This window comes from Natator depressus, chromosome 4 (genome assembly GCF_965152275.1).
Source record: "Natator depressus isolate rNatDep1 chromosome 4, rNatDep2.hap1, whole genome shotgun sequence".
In the NCBI taxonomy this organism is placed as follows: domain Eukaryota; kingdom Metazoa; phylum Chordata; order Testudines; family Cheloniidae; genus Natator; species Natator depressus.
This window is the reverse complement of record NC_134237.1, coordinates 115704003-115723839: the sequence shown is the minus strand read 5'-3', so window position 1 is coordinate 115723839 and position 19837 is coordinate 115704003. Positions and strand designations below refer to the sequence as shown.

The 19837-nt window shown below is 45.2% G+C and overlaps 2 protein-coding genes across 7 annotated transcripts in view; one reads left to right on the top strand and one right to left on the bottom strand.

Annotated features, from left to right (window-relative positions):
• EVC (EvC ciliary complex subunit 1) overlaps positions 1-10670 on the bottom strand; it is a 75306-nt gene extending 64636 nt beyond the window's left edge. Inside the window, exons 1-2 of one of the 2 annotated variants that reach the window (XM_074951696.1) lie at positions 10201-10670; positions 3375-3503 (exon numbers count right to left, since the gene is read on the bottom strand). In XM_074951696.1, the coding sequence (XP_074807797.1) occupies positions 3375-3503; positions 10201-10389 (318 nt within the window). In that variant the 5' untranslated portion in view covers positions 10390-10670. The remainder of the gene's footprint in view (positions 1-3374; positions 3504-10200) is intronic. The other variant, XM_074951695.1, reaches the window with a different exon arrangement.
• Positions 10671-10830: 160 nt separating this feature from the next.
• The window catches only part of EVC2 (EvC ciliary complex subunit 2), a 162310-nt gene continuing 153303 nt past the window's right edge, over positions 10831-19837 (top strand). For all 5 annotated transcript variants that reach the window (XM_074951693.1, XM_074951692.1, XM_074951691.1 and 2 more), the window contains exons 1-2: positions 10831-11184; positions 16020-16074. In XM_074951693.1, coding sequence (XP_074807794.1) covers positions 10846-11184; positions 16020-16074 — 394 coding nt within the window. In that variant the 5' untranslated portion in view covers positions 10831-10845. The remainder of the gene's footprint in view (positions 11185-16019; positions 16075-19837) is intronic.

Here is a 19837-nt window from a genome sequence, read left to right as displayed (position 1 = left end):
GGGGGGATTTGATAGCTGCTTTCAACTACCTGAAGGGGGGGGCGGTTCCAAAGAGAATGGAGCTAGGCTGTTCTCAGTGGTATCCGATGACAGAACAAGAAGCAATGGCCTCAAGTTGCAGTGGGGGAGGTCTAGGTTGGATATTAGGAAACACTATTTCACTAGGAGGGTGGTGAAGCACTGGAATGGGTTACCTAGGGAGGTGGTGGAATCTCCATCCTTAAAGGTTTTTAAGGCCCGGCTTGACAAAGCCCTGGCTGGGATGATTTAGTGGTTGTTGGTCCTGCTTTGAGCAGGGGATTGGACTAGATGACCTCCTGAGGTCTCTTCCAACCCTAATATTCTATGACTTTCCCCCAAAGGAAAAACTAATCATTGATATGAATAGAAAATATTTTCTGTTCATGACTAGTCCAAGAACACTCAGCCATTCAGCCATAAATTTGTCATCTATCTTGGACGCATCTGAAATGAGAATTCATTTCCCATCAGAACTTTACAGTACATTTAAAGTGTCTATAACAAGTACTGACTATAGTTAAAATGCTTGTACCTACTTCCATTTGCAAGCTAAGGACTGGGCCGGCTGGACAGGACCGACATGCTGCGGCTGAGCATAACTTATTTTGTATAGGCAGAATGAGGAGCACAGTTTAACTACACATTTTTAAAACAGTTGCATTCCTGACTCCCTTTACTGTGTGGAACACAGCCAATTCAGTTTTAAATGAAAGGCAGTGAACTGAGATCATCAAAGTAATTCCTTTGATTCTTTTACACATTTTGTGGGTTTTGCAATAGTGGACCAACTCCTGACTGAGCTGGAGTACATAAGCCCCTGGTACCACTACGGGGGTGCTCCAGACCAGTCTGTCAATCCTACAGACAGCCATATGAACATCTTAGTTACTACTGGGTCCTATGGAGCTGCAGAAGGGGGTGTAAAATTAGCTCCTCTCCCATCTACCAGTCACCTGCAGACCCTGGCCTCTGTATCTCCCATGATCATGGAGCTGCAGTAACCCCTCCAAAGCATCCTGTGAGTGGGGAAAAACGTGGGCCCTAGCAGAAGGGGAGGCTCAATCAGACCTCTTCAGAAAACCCAATCCTTTTGAATTTTTGGTTGTGAGTTGTTGAATTTCTGCTCTCCCTGTTCTCAACTGTCTCTGGAGGGGGTTCCTTGCTCCCTGATAGTCCCCTAGTCCCAGCTGCCAGCTCTGGTGTTTCAACAGGGTTGTTCATTTGACCCTGCACTCTGTCTTCAGCTGTCACTGGAGAGACTGCTGTCCATGTATGGAAGTCTGAGGAGGGTAGGTGGAGGGCTAGAAGACATAGCTAAATTTGTAGAGTTGCAGGGGAGCTAAGGCAAGTTGGATTTGCTGAATGGGTTGGGGTAAAAAGAGGCAAACTGAGCATATGTGTAATTTGCCTTAACTACCCCCATATTCCACACAGATTACCACCCCCCACAAGCTTAGCTGCCTAAGCTTCCAAACTTCCAAATACTCCCCAGATACTCTTCAGATGTCAAAATTTGTTCAGCTCAATGTCTTATCCACACCACTGCTTGGGAGGGAGTGTATTGACCTTATATGACCATTGACTTCAGCTTAAAAATTTGCAAATGTGTAAAGATAATGAACTGATTTGCATAAAATGTCACAAATGGAGCAACACAATTTGGCAGCTATGCATACCCACCTAACTTTTGACTTGGGGCCTGAGATTCAGGTTTTGGGAGATTTCTCAGACACCTAAGACAGTTTCCAAAATCACTGGACCTTTGTCACAGCCTGAAATAGCACTCCTCAGGTACAGGGCCTGGGCAGATCTTTCCTAGGGAGTATCAGGGTTAGGTTTTGGTCCATACATATTAAAGAAGTCTGACCAGATTGCAAAGGCTATTGCATTTCACAAGCTAGAAGAGACACTTTTCCAGAAACTTGATATAACAGAAGAAAAACTTATCTTTACATTAAGTGGAAGAATATAATGCCTTGTAATTCAACATGTGAAAAATATAGCTAAGTTGGATGTATTCCAGAAACAACTCTGTCATACGAGCCAAAGAAAGAATCTCATCAGTATAGTTTTCTTTTAAAGGGTTATGAAGTAAACACTCTGTAGCATAATAAAAGTTGACCTGCCCTTTAATATTCAAAGCCTGTCACTTAAAAAATGCATGAGCAAACCTGTATCCACATGCACAGAAACAGGTCAGCTAAAATACATAGAACAATAGGATTGCAGTAGAGCAGGACTGAACCCTAAGAATCCAACTCCCAGTATCTAAACAAACTGAGTGGAACCTTAACATAGTGGTTTTGTGATCCATTTTACACAGAAGCTGGATATTTTTGCCTCAGTCCTACAGTTCTTACTCAAGAAAGAGTCCTAGTGAGTTCAATGGGAGTCTTGCCTGAGTAAGGACAAGAGCAGTGGTTCTCAACCTTTCCAGACTACTGTACCACTTTTAGGAGGCTGATTTGTCTTGCATACCCCAAGTTTCACCTCACTTAAAAACTACTTGCTTACAAAATCAGACATAAAATAGAAAAGTGGCACAGCACACTGTTACTGAAAAATTGCTTCCTTTCTCATTTTTACCATATAATTATAAAATAAATCAATTGACATATAAATATTGTACTTACATTTCAGCGTATAGTATATAGAGCAGTATAAACAAGTCATTGTCTACATGAAATTTTAGTTTGTACTGACTTTGTTAGTGCTTTTTATATAGCCTGTTATAAAATTAGGCAAATATCTAGATGAGTTGATGTACCTCCTGGAAGACCTATGTGTACCCCTGATTAAAGACTTGATGCTCTAGTCCAGTGGTTCTCAATCTTTTATAGCAAACTTCCCTAGTTTAGTGGATTTGTGCAATTAGATTACAGGCTCCTCTTCAGCTGTGAATTCTAATAATTTAAAGTCAGAAGAAAATGCTTCACAGGAAATACCCAAATTTGCTGGGTGCTGGCAAGGTAGTTGTGGGAAAGAAGTGGGAATATTGGCTGCTACCCTCAAATTCGTAATATGATGGTAGAGTGGGAAATAATTCCAGTGGATTTGAATGGGAATTTTGCCTGAGTAAAGACTGTTAAATTGTGCCAGGTAAATGTAAGTGAAATCATATTTCCAGGTATCAACAGATTATAGGTTCAGGGCCCTTATTCCTTTGTTCACTGAGTCTCTGATTTACTGCGTTCAGTTTCCAATCTCTTTATTACATCTGTATGGGAATTATCATAACTTTTGAAGGGCCAGATCTCAAGCCTGCTGAAATCAACAGCATTTGGATCAACTGCTAAGTAAGCAGGCTAGAATATCAGACAAAATAGACGTCTACAAAAGGAATAAATTCTTACTTCGAGCACCATTTCCTCCTCTGACATTCGAGTTTCTGTTTTCTTCTTTCTGGGTAAGGGTACATTTTCATCAAGATGTCCGTGTACATCCGAGTGAAAGCTTTCCAGAAGCCTTTGGGAATCATCTTTCTGAAATCCCAAAGCAGGAAAATAAAATAAAATGCAACTCAAACCACCTCAATTCATCTGACATCTTAGATGGTCCTGTTTTATTTATAGTAATATCCTGTGCAAGTTACAAAGTAGGTACAAATGATTAATTTTAGACAAATTATTTCAGTTTTCTGAAAATGAGTAATAAGCTTACAGACTGAGGAAACATTTTTTAGTTTCTTTCTGCATTTGATTTACTCTTCTTCCCCAGAGCTGGAGACTTGGCCCATGAAAAGGTGAAAGACTCTGGTAATTGTACATTCAGTGCCAAGAAGCCTCCTTCCCACCCACACCCCACAGCATCAAATGACTGCAGTATTGAGGAGCGGCAATGGAACTACTCATGTGATGAAGTTACACAGGTGCACACAGTGTTTTGGACCCAAGTAACGGACTAGGAAAAATTAGTGAGAATAGACCATGCACCAGGTATAGGATGGGTCAGAAAAGCTACAAGTTTGAAACCATCAGTGCTTAGGAAACTCCAACCAGTACAGAATGCTGTAGTGTGTCATCTCTGGGCTACTGCATTCACATCAAACCTGTCCACCACTCTCCAGACTAGCTTCTCATAGACTAATGAGTCAAGTTCCAGGTCTTGGTCTGTATCTTGAAGGCACTCAATGACGTGGGTCTAGGATATCCAAAAGATCGCCTAAAGCTCTTGGATGAGGACCATTGTTCCATGCTGCTTCTCAGTGAAATGTTTTTTAATAAGGGTAAATCCCATTGATGCAGGTGACAGAACTTTCTGAAGGGGGAGGGGGGGATCTGAGACTAGGGAAAGGATATCTGGGGGAGCTAAGGACCATCACCAACTTCCACTCCAAGTGTAAGGTGCATTTCTTTGACCTGCCTTCTCTTACCATCATATAGCAACATGTATATTAAACAAAACCTCCACTGTACGCACTTTCTCCCTGCAGAGAAGATGAGAGAACAAACCACACTTGACATATGGCATAATAAACTTTAACGGGAAGGCACTCAGATACTACGGTGGTGAGCATGGTATAAGAACCTATACAGAATGTGATAATATGGTACTCAGTTTAGGCAAACATGATGGTTCAATGCTTTTTGGGGGGCGGAAAGAAGAAGAGGGGCTCTGCAGCCCCTGCAAATGCCCTTCAAAGTACCTACAGTGACTTCATTTCCATCTCCTGCCGCATGTCTCCATTTTACTAGCTGTTTGTTGAGCTGCTGAAAAGATATTGCCGATGCCACTTTTCACCTCTCAGTCCAGTCTTGTTATAGAAACTTAAACTCTCCTTTTAGTAGTTGACTGGTCGCACAATATAGAATGTAATTAGTTCTTTTAGTACCTTTCCATATTATTCAATCCCTCCAGCCCCTACTTATCCCAATCATTTTTGTTGTTTTCCACTGACTTCCCTCCCATCATCTCTCAGACACTAGAGGTGTCCAGAACGGTACATCATATTTTATGTACAATTTTATCAGTGCGAGATAGTTTAAAAAAAAAAAAAAGCTTTCATCTTCCTAGTACGGTGACAAGATGTTCTTGCACATGTAGCCCAAAAGAGGCATTTGCTTTTCTTGTCTCATATTTCCTTGCAAGTTCACATTCAGTTTGCGGCCCACTTTCAGCCATAGTATTTCTCACCAATACTATTCACAAGCATTTCTTTCCCACTGAACACCTATAACTTGGATTATTTATCCCCAGTGAATACTTGCATTTTTCCAAATTGAATCTCTTTAGTTCCTTCCCACATTTATCACCCCATTAGCTCCCTCCTTTCCATTGCTTTTTGTCCTCCCAATGTATTATGAATGTAGTTAAAGTGCCATTCCACCTCTTCTTATAGATCACTAATGAAGATGTTGAATAAAATAAGGTCTAAGAACAATCCCGGTAGTGCCTCATCAAGCTAATCTACCAGAATCTCGTGACTGGACAAGCTCTATCTCAACAAGGAAGTTTGCAGGTACAGGGTAAAACTGACTGGAGGATATTACAGAAGAACAGAACACTGCTGGAAGGCACTGGCAATAATGACTTCTTTTTAAATACTCATACCTTATGACCACAGTATCGGAATGACCAGACAGGTGAAGACAGCAAAAGGAGAACATTTGAACTTTGCTATACTGAGCCAACCGTGACAGCAATATAAAAATTGAGGTATTGACTCAGAGAAGCTTCCACCTCCATAGGATGCATTGATCTCGTACCTGAAGTGCATCCATTACCAGGCAAAAGCATGGCTTCAAGCAGAGTTTCATATCTTCCTCTTGAAAGCAGATGGCTACACAAGTATTCTTCTCTCCCACCAGGCCTAATTATGATCAGTCTTGTTCCGTGTGTGTGTGTGTGTGTGTGTGTGTGTGGAGTGGGTTAGTTATCGTTGTAAAAGAGGTGTGGCTAAAGAATAACAAACCACCCACTGACTGCAGAGAGAACACTCTGCATGGCACTGGATCCTCCAACTGTGTCAGTGCCAACCACTGTTACATTAAATTAACTCAATATTATATAGGTCTAAGTCTGATGCAAAAAAAAATCAATAATGCTGTTCTCTGAAAATAACCTGGTGTAGTATAAATAATTCTATGGATATGTACAATGTAAATAATGCTGGAGTCTCAAGAAACATTTGTGATAAAGAGCAAGGAACAACCAGGGTTACTCTTTAAAAGATGATGAAAATGCACATAGTTCTCCAAAGAGGACTAAAATCAGACAAGTACATGTTAAACATCAGAAAGAGCACGTGCTTTGGAAAACACTACATAGCAGTTTCACCCCAAGCAAGTTGTAAAATGTATACAATATGCCTCATTATTATTCTACTTCATATATTTCTAAAACACCATGGGATCTAGGTACATAGTCTCAGTTTAAAAGGGAGAGTTCTCTCCATTCTTCCATTCATTTTGCTGCTTTGTAAGTGGGATTGTTCTTATTTGTTTCCGGGAGAAGACATTGACGGCTATTCTGTGGTCAATGTTATTTCAGGAAGACATCTGCAAACCAGGCAAGTCTTCCGTTGTGCCCTAAAGTGAAAAGCCAGAGGCCATGTCTGTACAAGAAAAGTTACAGCGGATTAGCTAAATCGATTTTAAATTAATCTAATTAAACAGGTCTCTCTTGTGTGTATGGCGTCTGCAGAGCAACAATTAAACTGGTGCAAAACTCCTAACACACACCTATTTAAATGAGTTTAATCCTTGCTTAAATCCCAGCTTGTGTCAGTACATTACCAAATGAAGCTAAATTCATTTAAGCAAGGATTAAATCAGTTTAAATGCATGCATCTATATTAGAAGTTGGATAGTTGAGAGTCTGTAGCTGAGAATGTTAGGCTACCAAGAGTTTCACTTGAGACTCTGTCAGCCTTATCACTCCTGTTGATTGGGGCTGCTGAGGTGGGTGACAGAGAAAGAGACACCTGGATACAGACTGGCTCCAGTTGATTGAGGGCTTCATCTGCTAGAAACAGGCTCTTGATGAAGATCCACTATTGGATAGGGAGCCAGCAGAAAATGTAGAAAACTGGGGTGATGTCCTCATGTCTGTCTAAATATCCCAATAAGCTGGCTGTTGTCAGGCCATCTGAAATGTTTGTATGGCTTTCAGCTTGAGTCCCCTCCCCACACACACACATTCTGTCTAGATACTTTTACAGCCCTCATCTCTGTAGTACCTGAACATCCTGGAGTACAATGTAGTAGAGAACACCCAGACGGAGTGTAGTGGAAAGGTGGTGCATCTGTGGATCAGAATGGGTAGTTTGCAGTAGTTAAGAAAGGGCACATTTTCCAATTGAGGTGAAATTGGAAAATGGCACTTCTGGGCCGCTGCTTTTTGGTATCTAGGAGCAAGCAAAAAGTCTCAAAGGAACCGCAGGCTGTGCCCCTTCTTGACAAATAGAGTAAATATGTCTTCAATGGATGATGGAGTCAGACCTGCACAGGTCCTTTAACTACAACCCAATTCCTACCTCTGTTTTACAGACTGAGTTTGAGATAGCTGCTTTTCATCCAGGTGCTTATCTTATCTCATAAGTAATGTTACTGACATATGGGGTCCCAAAAGGTATCCTGTTGTTCAAAGGAGAGGACTTTGTATAAGTGAAAACTCCGATTTGATAGCATGATAATGTTCTAATTCAGATGCTCAGTGCCAAAACCCAGCTTGACCTAGCTGAGTTCAGTTGCTCACAGTGGCTCTTGCAGTGTTGTTGCCCCATGATATCTGGTAATTGGTTACTGTGGTGGACTAGAAGAAGCTGCACCTGTATTAAATATAGATGGTAAAACCGAGGAGTGAAAAATTGCCTAGATCAGCGTTTGTCAAATGAGCAGCAAAGGCCTCCTGGGCGGGGATGGAGGAGGGTCTGGGGGCGGTGAAGCAGCAGTTGGGCCCTGCCCCCCTCTGGAGCCCGAATTGGCAGAGGAGCAGGCAGCCAATGTGAGTTCCCCACCTTCCTGCAGACAGTGGGGCTCGGGCTTCTGGCTTCAGCCCTGGTGTGGTGGACAGCAGGCTCCGGTAATGAGGCTTGGGGCTTGAGGCTCCAGCTATGTGGCAGTGGCCTCCGTCCCTGGGCTCACCACTCCTTCCATCACTGCTGGCCCCTGCTGCCTCTTCTCCGGCTCTGGGCTTTGGCCGCACAGCAGCAGGCTCCATCTCCGGCCACGCAGCTCCGGCTCCGGCCATGGGACCCCAGGATTTGGCTGTGGGCTTCAGGCTTTGGCTCCAGGCTCTGGCCCCAGGCTCGTACCCCTCCATCACCCCAGCCCCCGCTATGTCCTCTGGCTCTGAGCTTTGGCTGTGTGGCAGCGGGCTTTGTCCCCTGGGGTTCAGCTGCGGGGCCCCAGGATCTGGCCATGGGGCGTTGGGCTCTGACCACAGGCTCATGACCCTCTGCCTGTCATCCCTGGCCCGCACTGCCTCCTCCATCCCAGGCTCCAGCTGCAGGACCCAGGATCCAGCCGTGGGGCTTTGGGCACTGATCCTTGGCTCGCCCCCCCTGGCCACTGCTGTGTTCTCTGGTCCTGGTCCCCAGCCACAGGGTTTCGCGCTCCAGCCTGGCCCCTGGGCTTCAGCCCCGGGCTCACTTCAACACCCCTCCCATCGCTGCTGGCCCCCACTGCCTGCTCCAGCCCCTGTTCCATCACCCCTGGCCCTGCTGCCTCCCCACCCACTCATTTCCCAATCCAGGGCTTAATTTGTCCCCCAGTTTGCTGGGACTGAGTAAATCTGCTGTGAAAAGTGATATTTGTATGTTTGTTAATATCACTTTTCACTGCCTCCCAGCTAGCTAGCAAGCCTGCTTCTGTGAAAAATGATATTAACAAACATACAAATATCATTTTTCACAACAGCAGACTTACTAGCTAGCAAGTCCAAAAAAAAAGAACAAAAAACCAAACCTAAAGAAACAACAACAACAAAGAACATGCAAAGCACCTTATTTTTGTTTCTATTCTGTTAAAGTCCAGTAAAGAACAGAGACAACTGTACACTATTTTTATTATTGAGTTTGCAAAAAAAAAAAAACAACCCAAACCCCCTGTATGATAAATTATAATGATTTGGACATGTATATATGCATATTTATTTATTTTTCCTTATGTTAATTAAGTATTTTAGGAAAAACTGTCAGAGTGGCCACCAGCAAGACTTGCTTCCCGTAGCTCCCATCAGCCAGGAATGGCGAATGGTGGCCACTGGGAGCTGCGGGCGGCTGTGCAAATGTAAACAAATAGTCTGGTGGCCGGCCAGCAGATTACCCTGGAGGGCCGCAGGTTGCCCACCACTGCTCTGAGGCCACCAAAAAATTGGTTGTGAGAACCCTTTGCCTAGATCAGATCAGAGTTTTTGCCACTTTCTTGTACCAGAATGTGTCAGTGTTTTAAAGAGTGGTAGAAAAGTACACTTATTCTTAATTCTGCCAGTGTAATTTCTGGGGCGGTGCACAAAACTCAGTGGGGTCCAAAAGGATCCCAATGCTGAATCCAAGTTTTGTGGCATTTCTGCTCTGGGGCATGCCAGAGTCAGTCTGGAGTTTTAAGGTGCAGCAGGCAGACTAAAGATGCTTGTATACAACGAGTGGAATTTGGACAATTGGGGACAACAACTGGCTGGATGCATTGATTAGAAATGTGTTTGAGCAATAGGAGCACCTACGTTTGTTCTCTATTTAAGTAAAGGAAGTTGAGTAGTGAGAGCCAAAAACTGGCTGCATCCAGCAGGGCCTATGTGTCAGACCTGGGATTTTGAAGCATTATTGTGGTTGGGTGCAGATTTTCTTGTGCTGCCAGCTAGATCCAGTAGAATCCAGGTGTCAGCTGTGGGGTTGCAATGCTGTTGCACCAGAATGTGTAATGCTCCAGATATTGATACAATAGAAGCATTTACATGTATTCTCTGTGTACCCATTACAATTTGGAGAGTTAGAGGCCCAAAGCAGGCTTGATTCAGGAGGTGACAGACCCGGTGTCCTGTGTTGCTGTTGTGCATCAGACACTGGTTTGGGTTTTTTTAGAGCAAGAAGAGTGGCCTGACAGTTTTTTGTACTCCAATTTGGGAGGCGGAGGCCAAGGCTGGCAGGATCAGGTAGGACCAAGAGTATTTACCCAAACCCACTCAATCCGCCCGAAGCCAAAACCTTCTACTGCAAAGATCCCATCCAGCAACGCGTACCTTGTTTTGCAGAAGAGGCCCGATCACATAGAAACACAGCAGGAGCGCGGCGCCGACGCCCAAGGCGACCCCCAGCAGCACAGCGGGAGCCAGCAAGCCGGGAACCAGCTGCAAGGATTCCACCCAGAACTGCAGCCCGACCTCCCCTCGGCAGGGCCCTGGCAGCGCCTCGCCAGCCGCAGAGGCCATGAGCGAGCCCGCACAGACAGCTCGGGGGGGGCATCAACTCCGCTTGGGACGGGGGAGGGGCCCCGGGCTAGGACCCAGAGCAGCGCAGCGAGCTCGGCTGCTGGGCAGCTCCCGTTTGGCGAGCCCAGGGCATCCCGGCTCCCAGCCCTCTCCCTGCGGGCCGAGGTTCGCGGCTGGGGACCAGGGCCTCCAGCAGGGCCTGGGGGAAGGGGAATCTGCGCTCGGGACCGGCCCGCCAACCCCTCCCCGGGCCGGGAGGGGAGCGATCGCGGCTGAAGTCGATTGCGCCAGATCTGTGGCTCGGCGCCTCGGCAGCTCGGCCTGGTTTGGAGCCGGACCCCCTGGAAAGAAACTTTCTCCGGGCCAGTAACTCGGCCGCGGCAGCCGCGCTCCCCTGGGGGGCTCCTGCGCCCGGGGCCCTACGGCGGCGGCTGCTCCCCCCCCAGCGCCTGTCTCATGCGAGCAGCGGCTCCAGGGGGGCTCCGCTCCCCGCCGCTGGCTCTGCTGGCAGCCGGCTGCTTTGTGCGAGTGCTGCTGCTGCTCCCAGCCCGGGCCTCCCCGGCTGCAGACGCCCCTCGCCTCGGGCAGCATCCTCCCCACTGCAGAGACGTCGCTGGGAGGCAGCGTTTGCCCGCGAGCCGCCCGGTGCTCGGAGATCCCCCTCCTCTCGGGGCCGGGCGCGAGGTCTCGGTGGCCCTTGCCGCTGGCTCGCGGTTTCCTTCCCCCGAGGAGTCAGCCCGCGGCCGGGCTCCCCGCCTCCCGAGCGGCGGATGGTGCCGCCAGACGGCAGCCCAGGTAAGAGGACGCTTCGCCGAGGCGTGTGAGCGCCTGCCCGGAAAGCCCTGGGGAGATGCAAAGGGCTGCGGGTGATCTGATACCGCTTTGCCTTCCCAGCGCACCCTAGTCCCGCGGCCGTAGCGAATCTAACCTCGCCCTACCTAGGGCAGAGGCGTTGAGCCCCATTTTATCAAATGAGGAAGCTGAATTGTAGAGACGTGAAAGGTCCAAATGTTCAAAGGCATCCGCTAACCTGGGGTGCCCAACGTTAGCCTACTTCAGATCTGATTTTCAGAGATACTGAGAACTTGGCATTTCTAAAAATTAGGCCCTTGGTATTGGGGCACCATTTCAGATTTGGGGGCAGGGGTAGTGCTTAATTTGTCATGAAAGAGGTGCCAAGGTCCAAGCAATTTGGTACTGGGACTCAAGCAATTTTTTAAATTTTCATAACTGATGCAGCAAGCCCAGAGGTACTGGGGCAATGAACTGCCAAGCCTAGAGGTGCTGGTGCCCTGGCAATCCCTGGCACAAATTAAGGGGGTGGGGCAACTTTAACCATGATTCCAGGGACTACATAGGCACTTGAAAACTCTAGGCTTTTTTAAAAAAAAAACAAAAAACACATAACATAGAAATTAGCGGACAGGAGCAGTGTATCTAAATTCTATGCAAAGAACAAAAAAATATATATACAGACAGCAATTAAAGCCATATGTTAAATTTATATGTAAATTTAGAACAATCCAAAAATAATACAGCAAGATAATCCCAAGCCTTGAGGTATCCGCTTTGAAGCCTTAACACACATATCAGCAACATAGTTTGTACACTATCTTTAGTAGACAGAAATAAAAGTCAATAAAATCTGCTTGTGCCTGCAACTGTTGTTTTCTAAATGTCTTGTGTTCCAAATGGCGAAGAGGAGAATGAGATGGGTAATTTGTTCCAGGAATGTTGAAAGATAAATTATTGAAAACAAACACACACTCCAGATAGGAGCTAAAACAATGGATAATGCCATGGTCTCATCTTGGCAAAATCCAGGTGTTCTGAAGCTTCACACTGACAGGCTAAAATTACCAAGTCTCTTACATGCCCATCTCCCATTGTGGATCTTAAGTAGTCCTTAACTCTCTTGAGCACAGAGAAGTACCTCTCTCTTGATGCTGTAGAAACTGGAAGGCTCAACACAATAATCTACAGTAGACAGCAAAGACTGGTAACCCCTTGGTAAGTCATCGAGAACGTTCCAGAATTCAGAAATTGAAGTCAGATTGTTGGTGCAATGTGCTTCTTGGCAACTTTGATTCTGCATCCAGATCGCCAAAATTGGTGCCTGTCATCCATAGTGATCTGCAGTTATTTTCAGTTTCTCATAATCAAGAAAATTTTCATTCTTTGGGTCACAAGCAATTACTGCAGAAAGCAAACTGGAGTTGGAGGTGAATCATCTATCAAGCTCAGCAAGAATTCTGTCCAGAATAGGATAGTAGAAATCAGATTTTATAGGTTCTTGAGTGCTCTTGGGAACATCAGGTGTCGATGACTGACCCAGTGTACTATAAACAAAAACTAAGGCCAGCTTGGAGGATATTTTGTTAGGTCTTCTTGCCATTTTTGTATTGCTGTGCTCAGCAGTTGCGATTGTCAGACCTGGAATATCAATTTCAAGTTCTTTGGCAATGATTTCAGCTTCATCACACATCTCCTTCCATTTGCTTTCAGATGTTCTCATTTATTGAAGAGCAGCAACATTGCTTGCTACTAATTCCATGGCACCTGATAGATTCAAGTTTTCATTTTGCAGTTCTTCTGAAGCCCTGTGCAAAATCTTGAATATTCTTTCCAAAACCAAGAGCCTCAACAGAAAGGAATAGCTCTTTATCTTTGCCATCAAGCCCTTTGCAATACTAACTGATGGTCCATCAGCTCTCTGAACTGAAATGGCTTCCAGTATTTCCACTACAGTGCCAATTATGCATGTATTTTCCAGAGGGAGTCACAGCGAGTTTCATACAATCTACCTAGTTCAGGTACCTTCTGGCCTAGGTCCTGCTGTGCCTTAACAAACGGTTCCCAATACTTGTAATTACTGCTAAAGAAGATGTACAGTGCCTGAGCAAATGTGAAGAGTCTCTGACACTGGGTGATGCTGGAACATGTCATTGCAGACACAAGATTAAGCCTGTGAGGACAGCATTTCCCATAAAAGGCATGTGTAATCCTTTCCTGAATTTGAGCTTGTACGTCTTTTAAATGTCCACTCAGCACAGAAGCTCCATCGTAGCACTGGGCAAAAATGTAATTAATATCCAGCCTCAAATGCTGTAGTTTTTCAATAATCGTTTTTGAGACAGATTCAGCATTTAGATTTTCCACGTGGAAGCAGCCTCCCGGAGCTCTTTCCTGAATGGTTCCTTTTTCCACAGAAGCGTAAAAGGAGACACAGCTGTTCTTTTTTTCATGCATCTTTAGCTTCATCAACAAGGACAGAAAAATACTTGGTGTGTTGTCTTTTACCACTGGCACTTAGGTTGAGTCTACACAGGAAAAGCTGTGCACAGGTTAGCTGTGAGGTAGCTTGAATCCAGCTAGCCCAGGTAGTGATAGCAGTGAAGGCAGTACAGCCAGGCTTCAGGCCGGGTAGTGCAAGTCTGGCATGGACTTTTGGTGCATGCTTGGCTGACTAGTCCATTCTGAAGCCTGTGCTATGCTCTCTTCACTTCTGTTGTTACCCATGCTAGCTGGATTCAAGTTGAACAGACAAGCCCATGCACAGCTTTTGCTGTGTAGACAGGTCTTTAAATTCTGATGATAATAGAGGCTGGTGGCACCTTGTCTGCATCAGGACTCCCAGCTACAATTGTGGTAGCTCCGGTGGGAACTTCTTCTATAGTCCCTTCCTATGGACATAGCCAGCTCTAGCACTGGGTGAATTTCCTAGTGCAGACAAGGCCATTGTCAGACTTAGTATCTGTGCATCAGTTTATTCTTCTGGAAAATAGGATCGTATTACCTACATCAAGAGTCACCTCAACCCATCCTCTGTGAGGCTGTCAGATTTTAATTTGTGTGCACTCTTCCATTTGCTCTGGTAATGGGGGAGGGGTAAATAGTCTGAGAGCTGAACTTCTGTTCTGTATGCAGTGATGCGAGTAAGTTTTATTTAAGTCTTCATGTTTCCTATTTTGATTTATTCTTACAATTTAGATCCTCAATACATTAGCCTCCACTCCAAATCTAACCACTCAGCCCTGACCAAACTGTCATTTGCCGAGGGGGAATCAATGATTACATATGAGGAAATCACATACCACAAGGGTGCTGGAACTAGGGGTGCTGGGGGTGCAGCAGCACCCTTTGACTTGAAGTGGTTTCCATCATATACAGGGTTTACAGTTTTATTCAATGGCTTTTAGCACCCCCACTATACTAATTAATCCAATGCCACTGCATACCAGTAAATCATTTTCTAAGTCACTAAAACACAGATCTCTATTTTAACTTCAGTTCACTGACTTTCATAAACTCATTTTTGTAGTTAATATTTTTATTGTACACTGAAACTGTGGATTACATTTGTAACCACACAGATCACTTTAAGTCACATTTGACAACTGGCATTATACAAAAGACATTTTACAGAAGTTTAGACATCTTTGCCAGGAACTAGGTATTTACTGTAAATCTCAAATGAGACCACAGAACAATGGTGTACTGGTTAGAATGTATTTAAAAATGAACCTTTGTTTTTAATTAATTTTAGTTCATCTTAGTTTATCTCCTTTTAACTTACGTTTACAGATTAATATAATACTTTGTAATTTTACGTTTACTTCATGTTTAAATATTTTATTTACTATTTAATATTTGAATATTGCTTTCCCATAGCTGCTTGTCCTCTCACTCCAGATTAAATTTGATCAATTAACAAGGAAGATTTTTAAATTCCCTGCCCTTGCTTAACCCTGAAAGGCAAATTGAGTTCTTTTTGTTTCTTTCATCTTCATCAATAGTGCATTGAATAATTCTGTTGATGTATGAGGCCGGACAGAATACAGCTTGCTTTTCGTGACTGATATTGTTCCTGCACCACTGAGAGTAAAAACATGTTTGTATCCATAAAATAAACAGATTTCACATGAAACAGAGAAAGTATGTATTTAATTGTGCTGATGTTTTTTTACAGAGCTGCTTTTCTGACCACAACTGGACTTTAAAGCAAATCCCACGTTTATTTTGGGCAGGCTGGACATACAAGATATATCAACGAACAATCTTCTTATCCATCATCTAAGTCATTAGCTAGGAGAGTGTGCGGTCTTGAGGGTAGAGTAGCAGAATGGGGATCAGGGTTGAGATACATTTCTGGCTCTAATACTAACGTGTTCGGACGTCTTGTGTCAAGTCACTTAAGGGACACTGGTTAGGTATAAAATGTTGATGTTCCTGCCCCACAGATCTCAAATCTAATCTTTATAATTCTATATGGCAGGCAGTCAAGTATTATTCTGGTACAGATTTCCTTAATGTAGACAGGGCTTAAGACTGTCAAAAGAGTTTCCGACAAAGCCAGTCTATAACACACAAATCTTGGAGGTTTTTATACTTACGTGGAAGCTACTATCAGTGCTAGGGCCAAGGCATAAGAACGCAGACCCCAGGTCCAGTGCACTATTCACTACTCACTGCCACTTCTGATAATCTTACGAGTTTTGAGTACAGAAATCAGAATTTGTACTTTAGTGTAAAGCACATCTCCAGTTTGAGACAGATTAAACTGTATTAGAAATGTATTTTGTAAAGAAGGTCCTGGGTTTATAGTCACTTTTCTTTTGTGTTAACTGTAGGTTGTTACAGATAAGCTGCGGATTCAAAAAAAGAGAGACTGCTTCGGTATGACAGGTATGTATTCATTTTAACTGCCCTTCCAATTGTTCTAAACCTCGAAGTGCTGGAGAATCCTGGGAGCCAGATGCTTTTAAAAAGTTTGTTTTATAATAACATTTGCCATATCATAAAACACGATGCATCTCTGTTTCTCAGTCGCTATAGCTATATCTGCACTTCACGGTAATCCCGGGCCTGTGAGATCCAGGCTTGTGGACTTGGTCGTTCCAAGCCCATGCTGAAGCATCCACACTGCATTTTAAACCAGGGCTTACGGTTCCTGGACCTGGGTCTCACAACTGTGCTTATGTGTCCACACTGCACTAGGCAAACGTCACTTGGGTCTGCAGTTTGAGCTGCATTCACACGGCAAACTGACAAGGCTTGGACCTGAGTCACAACAGCACTTGGGGTCTGACCCACCCAACCAGCAGGGTCTAGAACCCAGGTCCTGAGTGCTTGCTGATCTGAGTCAGACTGATTTGTGTGTGGATAGAAGGGGGGCTTGAGCTCAAAGCTGAGTCAGAGCTTGGTCTTAGGATATGTATATACTGCAATAAAAGGCCTGTGGCTGGCCCTAGTCAGCTGACTCAGGTGTGTGGGGCTCAGCCTGCGGGGCTATAAAACTGCAGTATTGGTGTTCGGGCTCAGGCTGGTGCCTGGGCTCCGAGACCCCACAAGGGGGAATATCTCAGAGTCCGGGCTGGAGTCTGAGTCCAACACTGACATTTTATAGCCCCACAGCCTGAGCCCGGAGAGCTCAAGTCAGCTGACCTGGGCACTGTGACTTGTTGCCTTGGGTTTTGTATTGCAGTGTAGACATAACTGGAATTTCACAGATTTCCTCCAGACATATAGTGTCTGAAAAATATTTTAATGGAAGCTTCATTTGCTTCAGACAATTTCCGCTGTAATAAAATCAGCTTACAGTTTCAATCTCTGTGCTCTCCTGAAGTCTGACAGAGGCTGTGTGCCCCAGTCAGGTGCCAAGCTGTGGTCAGGAGATCAGTAGTGGTTCTGGGGTCGAGCTGGGTGAGGATATCAGTGAGTCAGGGTCAGCCACTGGGTTACAGACAACAGGCAAATAGTAGAGTCAAGGACAAACCAAGGTCAGAAGCAGATTCTAGGGTCCACAGCCAGGCAAGGTCTGGAGAGGAAGCAAGCTGGCAGTCTGTGTCATTGCTCACACAGCTCCACACAGTGGCTTCCTGGTTTATATATCGGCATAATACAATCAGTGGGCCGTGGAGGGGCCGCCACTCAAGCCCTGCTGGGTGATTCTTTCTGTAGTGCCTGTCCTCATAGGGTCCTCCAGTGGAAACTCTGTCCTTGCCTCTTCTAGGTGATTCCTGAGTTTCTCCTGAACGAGATGAATCTGTTGGATTCACTTGGTGGCTGGTGGTAGCACCAGGGAGGCTGGCGGTAGTGCTGGGTAAAAACAGGGCTGGAACCCATAATTAGCAAAGAAGAGGCTCCAACCTGTGGAGTGTAACACTGACAGACACTGGTTGGCAGTGGGCGGGATTGAACCTGGGACTTCTGAAGTTTAGTGCATGAGTCTCTATTGCATGAGCTAAAACCCACATGGCTCTTAGCTAAGGCTGTAGCAGACTCATTAATCTCTAGATGATCTAGGTGCCGCTAGAGAGGGACAGAGTGCCACATCAGGCAGGCATGGCTTAGTTATCTTAGTGACAACTTACAAAATGCCTCAAGTACTGTTCCAATACTTGGTTCACCCTTTCAGTTCATCCATCTGTTTGTGGTGGTAGATGGTGGAGGTGGAGATGCGGACATTGAGTAATCTGAACGCTTTGTGCCGGAAGCGGGAGGTAAACGTGGGCCTTGTCTGAAACTATGTGGTCTGGAAGTCCATGGAGATGGACTGGGAGTTGGGCTGTGGTCTCGACACAGGTGGTTGCAGGAGATAAGCCATTTTAGTCAGATGGTCTATGGATGTTAAGAATATTGTGTGACCATCAGACGCTGGGAGTTCCACAAGTCTTGGCTGATGGTGGACAAAGGCCTAGCTGGGGTCTCCAGGTGTACTAAGGTGCCGAGAGGTCTGGTCCAGGACATCTTGGTACATTCACAGCACTCATAGGAGTCTATGTAAGCTTGGGCTTTGGCCAGCATGCAGGGCCACCATAAAAAAGGGCAACCATGCAGGAGGTGTAGGGCAGCCAATGTGACCCACCAATGGATCACTGTGGCACAGCCGTAGCATCTCCTGTCAAGGCACCCCAGGGGAACATTTATGAGTTCATCAAAATATGTCATCCCATCCCGCACGGAACTGTGCATCTTAGCTCCTAATAGCATAGACTGTATTACTTGGGCAAGCGAATCTTCTTTTGAGGCAGATCGGATAAGGGAGAGCCCGTCTTGCTGAATTGTGGAGGAACAGGGCCCCAGAAGTAGGTCCTCCTTTTCCCGGTAGTGTTCCCCTTTTCGTGATAGTCAGTTTTCACGATTATCAGATAGATAGTGTCAGTTTTCCCATTTCAATTTCCCAGGTGGCAGGTAATTGTAAACTTGAATCAAAAGAAGAACAGGTCTCACCTTAGTTGCCTCTGGTTCAAAGCTCAGGTCTTGTGGAGGTAATGGAGGTTCTTATGGGCAGTAAATACCTGTACTGCATGCTGAGCTCCCTCAAGGTGGTGATGCTGTTCTTCTAATGCAGTTTTGATTGGAAGCAGCTTCTTGCCCATATTTCATAGTTCATCTCTGCGGGGATGATTTTTTTGAGAGTAGAATGCACAGGTATGAAGAACTGACTGGGGTCTGAGTCACTGAGAGAGTCCCACCCTGAGGGCCACGTTGGATGCATCTGTTTCCACTATAAATGGGTGAGTTGGGTCAGGGTGTGCCAGAATTGGGGCAGTGGTGAAGGCAGTCCTGAGCTGGTTGAAAGCAAGCTGGGCTTTCAGGCAGTCAAGTGAATCAAATGGCTTTATGAAGGAGGCAAGTCAGGGGGCTGTTTGTTCACAGTCCTTGGCGATGAATCGCCTATTCAAATTTGCAAAGCCTAGGAAGCACTGAAGTTCTCAGTGGGTCTGGGGTGCTGTCCAGTTATGGATGACTTCCACCTTCTGCATATATATCTGAATGCCCCATGTAACCTAAATATTCAGTGGTGGTCTGGTTGAAGGTGCACTTCTCTAGTTTGGCGTAGAAACTAAGCTTTCATAGTCTCTCCAGGACAGACTGACATTATGGCAGTACTGCTCAGGGCTTCCTCAGAAAACACCAATATATCATCAAGGTAGATGACTATGTACTGATCCAGGATGTCCCTGAACATTGTTTATGAAATGTTGAAATGTTGTGAGGGCATTGGTTAAGCCAAACAGCATTACTAAATATTCAGAGTGCCCATATCAGGTCTGAAAAGTTGTCTTCCATTTACCCCCAGGCCTTATCCATGCTAAATTGTGTGCCCCTGAAAGATCAAGTTTAGTGAAAAGGTCCTGGCAGTCCGGCAATTCCGGGATGAGGTGCAGGGGTACCGATTTGAATAGTCACCTGAGTCAATGCATGATGATCTATGCAGAGGCATAGTAGCCTGTACTTTTTTCACACAAAGAGGGCTAGTGCCCTCCTATGGAAGTGGATCTCTGAATGAAGCCCATTGTGAGATTGTCTTGCTATACACGTGTCATGCATCCAGCTCTGGTTTAGACATAGTGTCTATCCATCCACAGGGCACCTTGTCCTGGGTTATAGGTCTATTGGACAGGTGTAGTCCCTGTGTGGGGATAATGAATCTGCATTTTTG